Below are 15,929 nucleotides of genomic sequence, written 5' to 3'. Positions count from 1 at the left end.
TGTACAATTATCTTAATAATATACATATTGAGCTCTAATTTTTCCAGGATCTGACCAAGCATGGAATGTAGACTGTTAGATAGTCTGGATATTTGACCTCTGTCAAGGTCAATGGGCCAAGATTAATTCTTCTCTATATAACATGAATTTATTAAATAATCATAGAACACTTCTTAGTTCTATGAAGTTGAATTGTTTTTCTTCCAAATAGGAATAATAATAGTAAATATTTCATAGAATTAACTTGTGTCACTCACGGTGCCATTTGCTTTCCAAATACTGTCAATTAATACATCCACAATCTTATGAGATAGTTCTATTAATATTATTCTCCTTATTTTAAAAATTATAAAAATAAATGAGATTCAGAGATGCCATATCTGAACTCCAGCAAGTGAGAGCCCATCCTCCTGACTACCTCAAATGTGCCGGGTTTTGGGTTGAATTCTAGAAAGCGCTATAGACATATAATGTATATGTATCTTTTCAGTTTACCAAGAGTTTCCCATGCATTCCTTATTCGATCTTCACAGCAGCACTGTTATTTTGAAAATTGGTATTATTCTCATTTACAGATAAGCAAATGAAACTCAGATCACCTCACTAGTAAATGGCAGTTATGAGGTACCAATCTAAATCTTCCAAATAACTATAAGTATAGTGTGTTCTTTGATTACCCTAAATTTTCAAGGATAAATTTTATTTCTGACAGCTTTTACTATTTAATTGGTTTAATCTTTTATATTTTAATCACATCACTAAATGTGATTTTTAAAAGAGCAAACATTTCAGTTAGATAAGTAAAATGATAACTTTCATATTTTTAAAGCCATTTCCTATTGAAAGACATTAGAAATAAAAAACAGGTTTAAGAATCAGTTATATTTTAACATAAGGAAATAGCCGTATAAATTTACTTTTGTGCTTGATAAGTATAATTACATCTAGAATTACAATCATCTAAATTTTTTCTCTGCATCTCTAATTAATACCGTTCTATTAATAAAATGATTCAGATTTTAATCCATTCATTTCTTAAGTGCTTTTATCCAACAGATTTTTCATTTCTGAAATTGCTCTCACTATTTTCAAAAGAAGTTTGTCATGAAAAAAGAAATAATTCAATAATAATTGAGCTCTACTTAAAATGATATAGGAAAGCCTGGTTATCTAGCAATAATTCTGTATCTCTGACAGATATAAAACAGAATCTGTAAGGAGGCTATGAGAATTAGACTAACTGTCATTCATTAAACTAGATTCTAATTGTTATATAGTTTTATGCTTCTTTTCTAATTGCTACGTAGAATCTAGACTAAAAAAATTACAAGTTGGTATTTATAGTGTCTTCCAAATTTTTAAATTACTGTCATTTTATTAGCAATTTGGGGACCTAGCACTTAGCACTTATATCAGAGAAGGCAATGGCAACCCACTGCAGTACTTTTGCCTGGAAAATCCCATGGACGGAGGAGCCTGGTAGGCTGCAGTCCATGGGATTGCTAAGAGTCGGACATGACTGGGCGACTTCACTTTCACTTTTCACTTTCATGCATTGGAGAAGGAAATAGCAACCCACTCCAGTGTTCTTGCCTGGAGAATCCCAGGGACGGGGGGGCCTGGTAGGCTGCCATCTATGGGATCGCCCAGAGTCGGGCACGACTAAAGCGACTTAGCAGCAACAGCAGCAGCACTTATATCCCAGGAAAAGTAGCTGTGTAATCAGAAATAACTGGGTCCAACAATCAGCCTATATTCTCATAACTTCCCAACACTCTCCCTTTCTACCTCCCTGAAAAATCCGTACACTCCATTAACAAGACGTGGAAACTTAGGTTTGGTTGGACTTGGGAGGGTGAGGTTCACCTTGTTCAGCTCAGTTCTCTCCTAGGCCCTCATCTAGGCCCCCAGCTGACAAGTGCCTTCCCCAAGCAATCAATTCAACCTCCTTTGTGCTAGAGCCTTTCAAATCTCCAGCTCCATGCTCTTTGGTGTCATGTCCATACACCCGTCACTTATCAGCAAAGGACAACCAAGACACTCCAGTTACCTGGGTTCATCCTCAGCGCTCAGGGAGCCATGACTGTCTGTGTATGTGTATTTTGTATTTGCCTGCCACAAGTAAAAATATGAAAAGATGGAAGTTAATATTTATAATATACACATTGTAAAAGTTTAAGTCTCAAGCTTTTGACACTTACCTACTTCTTTTTCAACTGGATACCTTAGGAAATAGTTTTACTTTGTTGTTTGTTTGCTCTAATAGTGAAATAATTGACCACAATCATTGACTTGTTTGGTGTAATGGTGACAAAGTGGTGCCAGTGTCACTCTTTTTGCACTGTCATCTGGCTCTCAACACCACCATCAGGCCTACGTTTGAGAAACAGCATACATATGTCTGTAGCTTGGAAAAGAAAAATGAAAAGTCTTGATGTTTTACATAAAAATCCATATTCCTGGCATCTATTGAAACTATTCAGGCCCAGATTCCCACATGGTAACAATCAGCCATAACTGAGTATTAGTCAACTCTGTTGATTTACATTTTCAGCTTTGGGTTCAGTTTTGCTGTCTGCCATGGCCGAGTCTACCATGAAGGCCTTCCTTACCAGCTAATCTTACCAACCTTCGAGTCATTTCCATCTATACTCTTAATCTAAGATCATAAAAAGATTTTCTTTTCCATTCTAAAGTAATTTTTCAGGGTTTTTTTCCATCTTAAAATGGAAACAAACTCTTTAGACTTTTGTATAATGTTTATGGTAATTTACTATTGTTGGGTTTGTCACCTGCTGTTCTTTTACATAAAATGCAATTATTAACATAAACAAACAACAGTAGTATTACCATTTGTCCTCACAAGTACTGAAATTTTTATACATTAAGGACATCTTTGGTTATTTTGTTGCCAAAGCATCCATAAAAATATGCTTAAGACTTCTCTGGATCTTTTTTCAGCACTGCATATGTCCTTAGAAGACAGCATAAAATGGCTTGGAGAAGTTATGGCTGAAATAGGACCATCACACAAAAATGAAAAATGGAATATCTTTGATGTGAAACAAGCCAATGCTATTGTTGATTACTTGAAAATCAGGTATGGACTTTATTCAGTAGCATTTAGTTTTTTATTTCAGGTTTTCTAGAGAATGTCTATTAAATATAAACTAAATTTTTAACTAAGTTAGACATTTACAAAATTTATACAGTAATTAAGTGAAGTGAAGTGAAAGTCACTCTTCGTGTCTGACTCTCTGCGACCCCATGGACTACACAGTTCATGGAATTCTCCAGGCCAGAATACTGGGGTGGGTAGCCTTTCCCTTCTCCAGGGGATCTTCGCAACCCAGGGATCAAGCCCAGGTCTCCCGCATTGCAGGCAAATTCTTTACCAACTGAACTATCAGGGAAGCGATACAGTAATTAACCCAACCAATAATTAGATAATACTCAAATCATCCATCCAATAGATCCAGGACATTGAACATTTTGGTTAACCTTGCGGATTTAAAAAAACTTCGTGTTTGATAAGTATAATATCATTGAGATATATAATTCTTGTCTAAGAATTTTTTCTCTGAATCTCTAATTACTGCTGTTCTTATTAATAAAGTGATTTTTTCAAATTATTCAGATTTGATTACAGTGGAATCTTTAGGTAGTTGATCTTGATGTTAAAATTTTACATTTCATAGAGTAAAATTTATTTCCATTTAAACATTTATTTAAATGGTTTATATTAGAAATTGAAGAGATTTATGTATGTATTTCCTCAGATTTATTATGTGCCCTGAAATATTTTGCAATATTGACCAATTAAACTCATTAAGTTTTTCTCTTTGCTTCGAAAATGATGGGGATTGGAGGAAAAGTATTTTTATTACAGTGATTCTTCATTGTTGAACTAAGAAATCTGTCCTTTTATATGCTCTGTCACAAGATCTACATGAGAGTCATGCATCTATCTCAAGGGATATTTTTAAAGTTAGCAAATATTTAAACAAGAGTTGGTAAAAAAATCTTTCTTTTGCCTAACTAAAAGTTTCTGCAGAATACCTTTGTTCCTCCATTACTATATACTGCGGTACTTTTCAACTTTAAGTTTAAAAATTCTAAAATAAATGGTGCTACATGATAGTCCAGACATGCTCATGATTTGCTTGGCAATGATCCTGGTTGTAGTCTGGAAGTTTTTTAAAAAAATAATGTGTTTAATATGATAAGGTTTATATACTGGTTTCTGACATGCATCAATAATGGTGTATGATGTATTTTTATGTAATAACATTTGATATATAATAATATGATTTCTTAAGGTAACAACATAACCTCTTAATGTGTGTCACACTGAGAGCCACAGTAGTCTTCCTATCAACCAGATTAAAGGGAGATCCTGTGTGGGGAGAGAGAAGGGAATGGAAACTCTGAATTGGAAAGGAAACAGGAACAGGAGAAGGAAAGGAAAGGAACAGGAAAACCTGTTTCCCAAGATCCTTCTGCCCATCAGAGTTTGGAAATCACTGGGCAGGGGAGTTTAGACCATTCTTTCCTTTTTCTCTCTATTTGAGCCTTCTAGGTCTCTCTTTGATGCATTGGAGAAGGAAATGGCAACCCACTCCAGTGTTCTTGCCTGGAGAATCCCAGGGATGGGGGAGCCTGGTGGGCTGCCGTCTATGGGGTCGCACAGCGTCGGACACGACTGAAGCAACTTAGCAGCAGCAGCAGGTCTCTCTTGCACATTTCTCAGGTGAACTCTCAGCCCAAGAGTTTTATTTTGGGCACAAGGATGGATAGTTAATCACAACAGCAAAACCCAAGCACCTTCTAGATAGTGAAAGATGGCAGCTCTTTTCTTCTCCATCTCATCTCTCTGGATGAATGCTCATCAACATGTTTCTTTTCATTTTATTTACATTCTGAAAATGGTTACATGAGGAGAGGGTGTCAGTATTAGTCACCTTTGGATCCTAACCAGGGTAACTTCACAAACCAAAATTACCTAGTAATTTTGTAAAAAGTGAAAAAGTAAAATTTTGTAAAAGGTAAAAAGTCTTACCTCTCCCCACCCCACCCCCCAAAATTGGAAGTTTAGTCAAATAAAGTAAATCAGAACTAATGTTTTCTTTTTTTTTTAATTAATTTACTTACTTGTTGACTGCAATGGGTCTTCTTTGCTTTGCACAGGCTTTCTCCAGTTGCAGTGAGTAGGGGCTAGGCAGCAAGCAGGGCCTACTCATTGGTGCAGTGCACAGGCTTCAGTAGTTGCAGCACACAGGCCCAGTAGTTGCATCGCTCAGGCCCTAGAGCATTCAGGATACAGGAGTTGCAACGTGCAACCTGATAGTTGCAGCTTGTGGGCTCTAGAACGCAGGCTCAGTAGTTGTAGTGCACTACTCCACTAAGGAAGTTCCGGAACTAGCTTTGATGCTGTTAAATCTTTATGTTGTGATTTCAAAGAAATTACACGTTTTAAGTGTCTATATCACATAAAATAAAATATCAGTTGGTAAGTAGGATATCTGGAATTGATACTGACATTGTGTAAGAGAAATGTGCTTTTCCACAACACTTGTTCACAGTGTCGCATAGATCCACAAATACTAGTTTAAGGCAATTAAATCATATAATAGTTACCATTTTAATGACTACAAAGAAATTTTCTAAATATGAAGCTAACTCATGTATCAGAAATACAACCATGTTTCATTTTAGCCTGATAATTAAGTTTAATCAACCAGTGATAGCCCTAGTCAATTTTGGGAGAGTGCTTTTTGTAACATGACTTATTGCACATGAAACTTAACTGACAATAAAATTGAAATTTCATTTGATGCTCTTAATAAGTCTACACCATATACTCTATCAATATAAGGTGTTTATGAATTAAAAAATGAATACCAAAATTCCTTCCCAACATTGCTATGAGTACTGAGTAATCTGAGTAATATATACGTAGCTTTTTAACATAAGACATCATTTAGATATCTATCGGCTTCAAGGCACCTCTGTCATTGTATATTCTATGTATTCTGTAGAAATCAGGTGATGGTAATGTGCACAGACGTATACCCAATATAAGAAAAGCAACACTGTCCCCTCTTTGCACACGTGCACTTCCTGGTGTGGAACTAGGTGTCTTGACCCATTTTCATTCTGAGTCCTCTCCTTTTGATTTAAGACTAAGACAGATGTTTGACAAAATAATCTAGGGATTTGAGTCAACTGGAAGTTCAAAGGTAGAGGTAAAAAATACATTCCCATTTCAGAAGTGATACTTTGTTCCCATGTAAGTCTCCCTGGTAAAGTGAGAGAACCCCTGCTGTGGTGGGGACCAGATCAAGGCACTGGGGGTGACTTGACCAACAACTGAGTAAGTGCCTCCCTTAGGTGGCCCCTCTCCTTGCCTGTCTCACTATAGCCCTGACCTTGCCCAACTTTGCCTCTTTGACCACTGCATCCAAGTCATGCATTTTATTTTCATTGTAAGAATTGAATTTTTTAGTATGGGATAATCTAATAATGACTTCCCTGGTGGTTAAGGTGGTAAAGAATCTGCCTGCAATGAGGGAGATCCAAGTTCCATCCCTGGTTCTGGAAGATCCCCTAGAGAAGGAAATGGCAACCCACTCCAGTACTCTTGCCTGGAGAATTCCATGGACATGGGAGCCTGGTGGCCTGCAGTCATGGAGTCACAAAGAGTTGGACACAGCTGAGCAACTAACACTAATCTAATAACTACATGCAATAAGGAGAATAAGGTGGAAAGATTATGAAATTGCAGGAGGGAAGGTTTATGAGTTGACTTCGTTGAGTGACACAAGATGGGGAAAAGAAAGTTTTATACCAGTTAACTGAAAAGAAGCCAAGCTCTTTCCAAAATACTCTACAGTCTTATTTTTCTACTCAGAGTCAGTTATTGACAATGTAATAGTTTTAATCTTAAAGCTTTCTCTAGGTAACTAACGTAAGGGAAGGTGGGTTTGAATGTATTTTGCTTCATTGAATCGTCAAATGTCACTAATCTTAATGTATTTTCTAGCCAACAAATCAAAGTAATGTCAAAATCTAAGTTAGTTTTCTGAGTGTTGATGACTAATTTGAATGTAGTTAAGAAAAAAACATGACTAATCTGCACACACATCACTTTTTAATGGATTGTGTTAGTAGTGAGATCAACTGCTAATATAACTCAGAGAGACCCAGCTGCCTGAGGATTTCTTCATTGATTTCAAATGAATTGTAACTTTGATCCATTACAGCATTCAGGAGAAGCCATTATTATACATGCTCTGTAGCTACATTTTGCAAATGTTAATTTCTCAGTTATATTAAAATCAATTTTCTTAAATAGCAAAAGGCACCAGAGTGAAAGAGAAACCACTAAGACAATTTTTTGTTCTTCGGCATTTCACTGTATTATGAGTCTATTAATTTTCCCAACCAGCAGGAAGAGAATTAGAAAAATTCAAATATTATCACAAACAGGATATCGGAAGTCAACCTTTCAGTAAATTTTTAACTCTCAGTAACACATTGCTGAGATCTTTAATCTTACTAGAAATACATATATTTTAAGAAACGCCTATCTTTTATCTCTTTATAGTTTTTATACACTGACCACCTAGTCTTTAGGGTAGGAGCTAAAGAAATTATCTTCTTAAGTTAATTCCTGCCTTTGATGTGTAATCGAATATTCTTTAAGAAAATCAGACATCTTCTAAAAAGTAGTTCAGTTAACATTACATCATTTTTCAGGTGTTATTAGAGATTAATCTTGAAACAGTTTGATAACATGAGAGGTATAATTGATATGGAAGCAGCCTTAGAAGTCAGTGCCATTCATATGAGAGGAAATTTATTCCAGTTTGGAACAAAACATGAAAAAGAATATGAAGGTTGCAGTTTAGGTGTACTGCATTATTTGGTTGTGAGCCAAGAAAAGTCAAGATGAAATCTACCCCAAACCTATCCATTCATCACAGATAAGTTTACCAATACTAATTTAGGTACTGTGTTATATTGTCAATGTGTCAGAAAATAAGCCTTTAAATTTCTTAGCATTTCTGGGCAACATATTTTAAAGTAGTGGAGGTGACTGATACCATATTAGTGTTTAATGTCTTTAGCTTGGTCAGTGCAGACAACATTCCTGTGTTAAATATTCTTACATATTTGCTTTTTTCCCTGAAATAAATTTATCAGTTTTCCACATTTATTTTGTGTTTCAGCTTATTTCAACACTACAAGCTGTATGAGTTTCTGTTCTTCTCTGCCAGGGAAGAAATTGTGATAGGAACTGAGGTAAGTAATTTATCTAGATGGAACCAATTAAGCTGAATCACTTAATGCATGCTGATCAGCATCTGGATCTTTAACTGCTTAAAGCAACTTCTTGTCAAGATTACTCAAGTGTTAATATAACCAACTAGTAGTTTGCAAAAAGAATAATTACACAAAGTGAGCTTTAGATTAAGAAAATAAGCTGTCTTTGGGCATTAAAAGCATTGTTACTCACATATACTTTATGTATTTATGGATTATTTGACAAAGCTCAGTTGGATAGAGTATGTGTGTCTTCATACAAATAAAATCAGGAAAAGTGAGATAAATTAATTCAGTTAAATCTCTTCTAATTTCACATTTATTTTCAGTGTACTCATTGTTTAAGGCCTAATTCAAATCCCACTTTCTCAACGAAGCAAACCTTCCTTAATTACATCACATCTCAAAGGAAGGGTTTAGACAAACTCTTTAATCACATTCTATTATTTTGTTCCAATTTATCTCTTTCTGCTGAATATTGGCTACTCTTAGCACACCAATAAGCATGTACGTTTACATCACGTTATATGGTTTTCTAATTGTTTCCCGGGGATTGATATAGTTGACATAATCCAACTGTAATTTCCTTGAAGCCAAGAATCATGTGCTGTTTTACTATGCAACATAGTATAATGCAGGGCACATAGCAATGCCTCTTTATACTACATAAGTGATTCAGTGACAGTGCATATAATAGCAGTTCTACAAGAAATGGTTTACCTAAAGACATTTTTGAACACTCTTACATATAATCACATATTCATAATTATTAGAAATAAATCCACAATAGGAGAACATCTTATGAAGACTGTGCTGTACTTAGTCGCTCAGTCAGATCCGACTCTAAAGATGCCATAAAAAGTGCTCTTTAGATTCTCAACAAGAAAAATAGGAGACAGGAATGGTCATGGTCAGAAATAAAGTTAATAAGGGGATATTTACATTATTTTTTATAATGTTCCTGATATTAAGAAGCAGATGCAATGTGCCAGCAATTTGGTCTTCCCTAGTATTGTTATTCTGCAGTTTATAAATTGCTGACTTCATTAAATACCTGAGTCATGGTGTCTCACTCTCTATTTGGGTACTTGTTCTACTGTTGGCCTTTTAAATGAGCTGAAGGAAAACAAAGAACCCTTTTTGCTTTTGACTTTCCTTAAAATTTCTTCTTTGCAGTCTCCTCATTCTGTATGTTAAATTGGGTGTCACTTGACAAAAGTTGCACTGGAAACGTTTCCATTTCAGAATTACATCATATAGTATGACAGCATTGTAATAATTATCTGTTTGGCATACAACCCTATCTTATCTACTCAGCAAAACTTTGGGAAAATGGTAGTGGCTTCAACAGCAGCATACACAGATATTTAGAATCATGAAGAAAAAAAAAATTTCATGAAGAACTCCCTTTCCCTTTGTTAATTACACCATGCCTTTCTTCTCTGTTGTAAGGTTATATTTAGGTAACACGTACGCTTATGGAAAGAAAAAATGGAGAAAGTAGACAGGATTGAGCCATTTATATTCTATTGTCTTTTGTATTTTCCCCAAGTTGACCAGAGCTGTAATAAGATTCCTTAAGGAAAGGATGTTGGGTCTTCAAGAATTAGATCATTCATATAATTTTAAAGGATTAACCAAAGCAAATGTTATACTACATTTATTTTATAACATTTTAGAAGTTTCTGATAACGTTTGGTGCAAATACCTTTTTTAAATTAACAACCTTTCATAGAGGTCTGCTCCACTAACATAATTATTCATGCTAACCTCAGGGCTCTGGAACCAAACAAGGGCCATACAACAGCCATATAAGTGTTTCAAATTTAAATCTCAGGCAAGCATTCAAGTTAAGTAACACTGACGAAATTTAGTTTGTTTCTTAGTTATGGATAGATGATTATAACAAAACACACAAATGACCTCTAAGAATAATTGCTAAATATTAATTTTAATTATTAATAGAGAACATAAATAAATCATACTCAATCTTTTGTTGTGTTTTAGTTTAAAGAAAATTGAATTTGTATTTTTGATTTTAACAATTGTTTCTAGCTACTTCTACTCACCTTTTTAAAGAAATTTCATATTAGGTCATAGAGGCTCTTTTTTGGTAAATCATTATTCTTGACCTGAGATTTTTTATAATCTAGAAATCTAATATATATAGTTCTATAAGCAGCATATTTTGTAGTTTGCTCAATAGTTTGCATATAAATATATGTTGAAAAAGGTAGTAAACAACTAGAATGAGCTAGAATAATGACAGAATGGAGCAGAGAACCAAGGCAGCAGATAGATACCTGTAGTTGTAGCCATCTTAGAGGATGAAGTATTGTGTGAAACTTATTTATTTATATGATGAGAATTTTAATAACCCAAGCCAAGAACTCTCCAAGTCTGTTGTTTTGGCAAAACGATTAGATCACATATCCACAGACATAACAACTATAAGGGAACCAGAATCTCCTTAAGGCAGCAGTCCCCAGCCTTTCTGGCACTAGAGACTGGTTTCACGGAAGACAGTTTTTCCATGGACCAGGTTGAGGGGGATGGTTTCAGGATGATTCGAGTATATTACATTTATTGTACACTTCGTTTGTATTATTACATGGGCTCCACCTCAAATCATCAGGCATTAGATCCCAGAGGTTTGGGACTCCTGCCTTAAGGGGTATATATTTTCTATGGCCTTGAGGACCCACCCAGAAACCTGGAAACTGCTATGTCCTTTGCTTTTGTTACCCGAAAACTAGGAGAAACAGTGAATACTTGTACACAAAGAACCCTATTGGATAGTAGCAATGATGATCAAAAACTTATATCAGATAACCAACGACATGGTTCTAACCAGGTGTCTACTGAGGGCATCTACCAAAATGAGATGATACCAGTTACAACATTTATTCATTATTCCAAATGTTTATGTGATCCAGTTCCTATTATGCTCTAGGCCTTGTACAAAAGTTCCAGGGATACACAGTGACAAACAATGATCCTTGTCCTCGTGGAGTTTATTGTTGAATGAGAGGAGAGAGATGATTAAGTAATTATAATATAGGGTGGCTTCCATTAACAAGTGAAGTCTAAGAGGAAATCTAAAGGTTGTGAATGAGTTAGACAGAAAGTACAGTTTTTTTTGGTGCAGGCGAAAGAATTTCCGCTCAAAATAGTTCAATTAATTTTAAAAAGGGGAAGATATCTTATTGGCTCATGTGCTTCTGTGCTTAGTCACTCAGTCGTGTCCAACATTTGGGACCCCATGGACTGCAGCACACCAGGCTTCTCTGTCCATGGAATTCTCCGGGCAAGGATACCGAAGTTGGTTGACATTCACTTCACCAGAGGATCTTCCCAACCCAGGGATTGAACCCTAGTCTCCTGCATTGCAGGCAGATTCTTTACCAACTGAACTACCAGGGAAGTCACTAACAGGTAAATGCAGGGGTGAAAGCTGGACTAAAACCAACTGGATCTCATAGTCAACCATGTTACTGAGCGTGTATGTACATGTGGATCTGTATATGGTTGCATGTGGTTCAGTCTTTCATCTCTCCTAGACTTTTTTCATTTCTTTTTTCTGAAGAGCCTCATTCCCTTCTATTGCAGTCAGGCTTCCTCTAGCTGATGGTGGACATGAAAGAGGCAACTCCAGTTTAGCACCTCCAAAAGAAAGAGACATTCCTCCTCCCAATATAATTTTTTGTGTTTGTGTTATATGTCTGCTCTCAGTCACTGTGACCAGAGGAGTGATAGTATTAGAAGACTCAAGTTGACCATATGGAATGGGTAAAAGAATATGAATAGATCCTCAAAGAAGCAGGAAGAACTTTTCCAAAGGGAACAGTGGTTTTATCAAAAGAATGAACTAAGCACACATGTACAATTCCTCTTGCATCCAAAATCCTATGAAAGTCCAAAATTTTCAAAATTCGGAATGCTATAGATAAGAGATTTGATGACATCTAAAACAATAGATTATTGATTAGATGAAACTATAGCCCCATATGTACTGAAAAGATGCTACAGAGTTAATGCTACATTTCTTTAGGCATCCTAAGTTGATACAGAAAGAGAAACTTTGAGAGGGAAAATGAAGAAAGCATTACTTTTCAGGTCAGTTTTCATTCCAATCCCAAAGAAAGGCAATGCCAAAGAATGTTCAAACTAATGTACAATTGCACTCATCTCACATGCTAGCAAAGTAATGCTCAAAATTCTCCAAGCCAGTCTTCAGCAATATGTGAACCGTGAACTTCCAGATGTTCAAGTTGGATTTAGAAAAGGCAGAGGAACCAGAGATCAAATTGCCAACATCCGTTGGATCATCGAAAAAGCAAGAGAGTTCCAGAAAAATACCTATTTCTGCTTTATTGACTACACCAAAGCCGTTGACTGTGTGGATCACAACAAACTATGGAAAATTCTTAAAGAGATGGGAATACCAGACCACCTGACCTGCCCCCTGAGAAACCTGTATGCAGGTCAAGAAGCAACAGTTAGAACTGGACATGGAACAACAGACTGGTTTCAAATCAGGAAAGGAGTACATCAAGGCTGTATATTGTCACCCTGCTTATTTGTCTTCTATGCAGAATACATCATGAGAAATGCTGGACTGGATGAAACACAAGCTAGAATCAAGATTGCCAGGAGAAATATCAAAATCTCAGATATACAGATGACACCACCCTTATGGCAGAAAGCAAAGAAAAACTAAAGAGCCTGTTTATGAAAGTGAAAGAGGAGAGTGGAAAAGTTGGCTTAAAACTCAACATTCAGAAAACTAAGATCATTCCATGGCATCTGGTCCCATCACTTCATGGCAAATAGATGGGAAAACAGTGGAAACAGTGAGAGACTATTTTTGGGGGTGCCAAAATCACTGAAGATGGTGACTGCAGTCATGAAATTAAATGACACTTGCTCCTTGGAAGGAAAGTTATGACTAACCTAGAGAGCATATCAAAAAGGAAAGACATTACTCTGCCAACAAAGTCTGTCTAGTCAAAGCTATGGTTTTTCCAGTAGTCATGTATGGATGTGAAAGTTGGACTATAAGGAAAGCTGAGTGCCGAAGAATGATGCTTTTGAACTGTGATGTTGAAGAACACTCTTGAGAGTCCCTTGGACTACAAGGAGATCCAACCAGTCCATCCTAAAGGAAATCAGTCCTGAATATTCATTGGAAGGACTGATGCTGAAGCTGAAATTCCAGTACTTTATCCACCTGGTGCAAAGAACTGACTCATTGGAAAAGACCCTGATGCTGGGAAAGATTGAAGGCATGAGGAGAAGGGGACAACAGAGGATGAGATGGTTGGATTGCATCACCGACTCAATGGACATGAGTTTGAGTAAGCTCCGGGAATTGGGATGGACAGGGAAGCCTGGTGTGCTGCAGTCCATGGCGTTGCGAAGAGTTGGACACGACTGAGTGACTGAACTGAACTAACTGATGAAAGCAAGTAGAGCAGCTACACCATTTAGCCCACTTACTTTCTGCTGCTTGTACAGGACACTGGGATTCTGTGGCATTCATTCCAATGCTAAAGAAACTATTGTGGGTGTTGACACTAAAGAGGAGTGCAGTTCTGAAGTGGCCATTGATGTTCAGAAGTGACAGTGAGTACACTCTGAATGTAAGTTACTGCCTCACCTACCTACCGTCATTCTTTATGCCTCCCCTACAGTGTCTAAAGGCAAGTTTGGCAAACAGACATCCACAGACAGATGAACAAAGATCATCTAATGTGAATGTCTGGCAGCACAAAATCAACAAGTAGTTGAGGAAAATAAAATTATAAGAGATGCATGAAACTTTATGAACAGATCAAATGATAGCTAAGGAACAGAACTGATAGAGCAAATGGTAGAAGATCTAAACTCTGATTAATAGTCTCACAAAAGTTTGAATGTTTATTGTTTTCTTGACAGATGGACTGATAGAGATCTTGTTTGTTTAAAATGAGATTTGAAAATGTTTTTAAAATATCAATTTTCTGTTGATAGGCTTGAAAATCCAGAAAAAGCAATATTCAGGGAACTGTAAATTTTACTTGAGAAATACAAATTTACTTGAGAGTATAGAAAACCTTAATAGAATGTTAAACACATAAAATATTGAACAATCAACACATAAAAATGCCATCAGATGTAGGTTTTATAGGCTAGTTCTACCAAATTTTTTTTTTAACTTTTATTTTGTCTTGGGATATAGCCAATTAGCCAGTAATGTTGTGATAGTTTCAGGGGAACAGCAAAGGGATTCAGGCATATATATATACATATGTCCATTCTCCCCAAACTCCCTTCCCATCTAGGCTGCCACGTAACATTGAGCAGTGGCTATATTGTAGGTCCTCATTGGGTGTCCAGATAATTAAGGAGTTTGGGATGGACATGTACCAAAATTTCTAAGAGGAAATAATTCCCTTTTATATAAGTTATTACAGAGCATAGAAGGAGATGGAAAGCTTTCAACTCATTCTCCGAAGTTAGTATAATCCTGAGAAAGCTTTAAATTTATCCTGTGAATTGGTAAAGAATTATAATCAGAAATAGAAAAGAATAACACAAAATTGGAGGCAACTACAGTTATGAAAATATTATAGATGTATTAATCGTAAATAAAATATTATGAAGTGAAATTGGAAAAGGATTAGATGTTCAGATAGTGTTTGTTCCAGATATGGAAGGATGGTTTAACACTGGGATATCTATTAATGTAATTCAGTACAATATCAGATTAGAGGAAGAAAAAACAAATAATGATCTCAATAGATACAGTAAAGCATTTTTTAAATATCCATTTCTCATTTTAAAAAGACTCTAGTTAGTCCGTAATGTAGGTTTATACTCTTAACTCATAGAGTATAGCAAAAACTGAAATCTCTCTAAAATGTCTTAATGAAACCATTAAAATACCCACAAGGAACAAGACAAAGCTGATTATTTTTACCCAACATTGGATTTTTAGTTTCTCACAAATTTGATAAAACAAAAAAGAGGTCAAAATTAGAAGAAAAAGGAAGGTATTGAAAAACAAGATACAAAGCTGTCATTGTTTGCAGATGGTATGGTAAGAAACCATCATTAAGAAAAGAATATTTTCCTGTATTTTGGTAATAGCCTCGAAGAAAAGGATCACATTAGTAATAATGAAAACCATAAAATATGTAGGAATGAGCCTAACAAAATGTGCAAGAATAATACAGAAAAAAATTGAGCACTTTATTTGTTGAAGACTTTAGATCTTCTGTCCTATAGAATTTACTAATGTTTGATTAAATTTTACCTAAATTTGACTTCATTTCTGTAGTATCTCTTCCTTATTTCCAGAACACAGTTAATGTTGGAAGGCTAACTAGATTTCACTTCAGATTTTAGCAAGAATGATTTGAAGGTGGTTTTGTACAATCTTATTAAGAGGCAAATAGTGTCTGGTTTTCTTTCTTTTTATTTTCTTTTTCTCTTTTAATTTTTTGTCATTCTTTCTTCATTTATGAGCTAATATTTCTAGAAATGGAAACTTTCACTCTTCAATTATTTGATTAAAAGGACATACAGTTCATATGGAAAAGGCAGAAGAGGTTTCTTATTCT

General features: G+C 35.6%; 1 protein-coding gene across 6 annotated transcripts in view; it reads left to right on the top strand.

The window, feature by feature from the left end:
* CABCOCO1 (ciliary associated calcium binding coiled-coil 1) overlaps positions 1-15,929 on the top strand; it is a 150,523-nt gene that overhangs the window by 44,097 nt on the left and 90,497 nt on the right. For 3 of the 6 annotated variants that reach the window (XR_014076538.1, XM_081569062.1, XM_081569063.1), the window contains 2 exons: positions 2,962-3,100; positions 8,232-8,304. Coding sequence is in view for 2 of the 6 variants with exons in the window: in XM_081569062.1 (XP_081425188.1) it covers positions 2,962-3,100; positions 8,232-8,304 (212 nt within the window). In the remaining 4 variants the exon portion in view is untranslated. Of the gene's footprint in view, positions 1-2,961; positions 3,101-8,231; positions 8,305-11,556; positions 11,761-11,934; positions 15,094-15,929 lie in introns of those variants that run through there. The other 3 variants (XR_014076541.1, XR_014076540.1, XR_014076539.1) reach the window with 3 other exon arrangements.

This window comes from Giraffa tippelskirchi, chromosome 2 (genome assembly GCF_054371585.1).
Source record: "Giraffa tippelskirchi isolate mGirTip1 chromosome 2, T2T-mGirTip1v1.2.pri, whole genome shotgun sequence".
Lineage (NCBI taxonomy): Eukaryota > Metazoa > Chordata > Mammalia > Artiodactyla > Giraffidae > Giraffa > Giraffa tippelskirchi.
The sequence above is the reverse complement of the archived record's forward strand: the minus strand, read 5'-3'. Positions and strand labels throughout refer to the sequence as shown.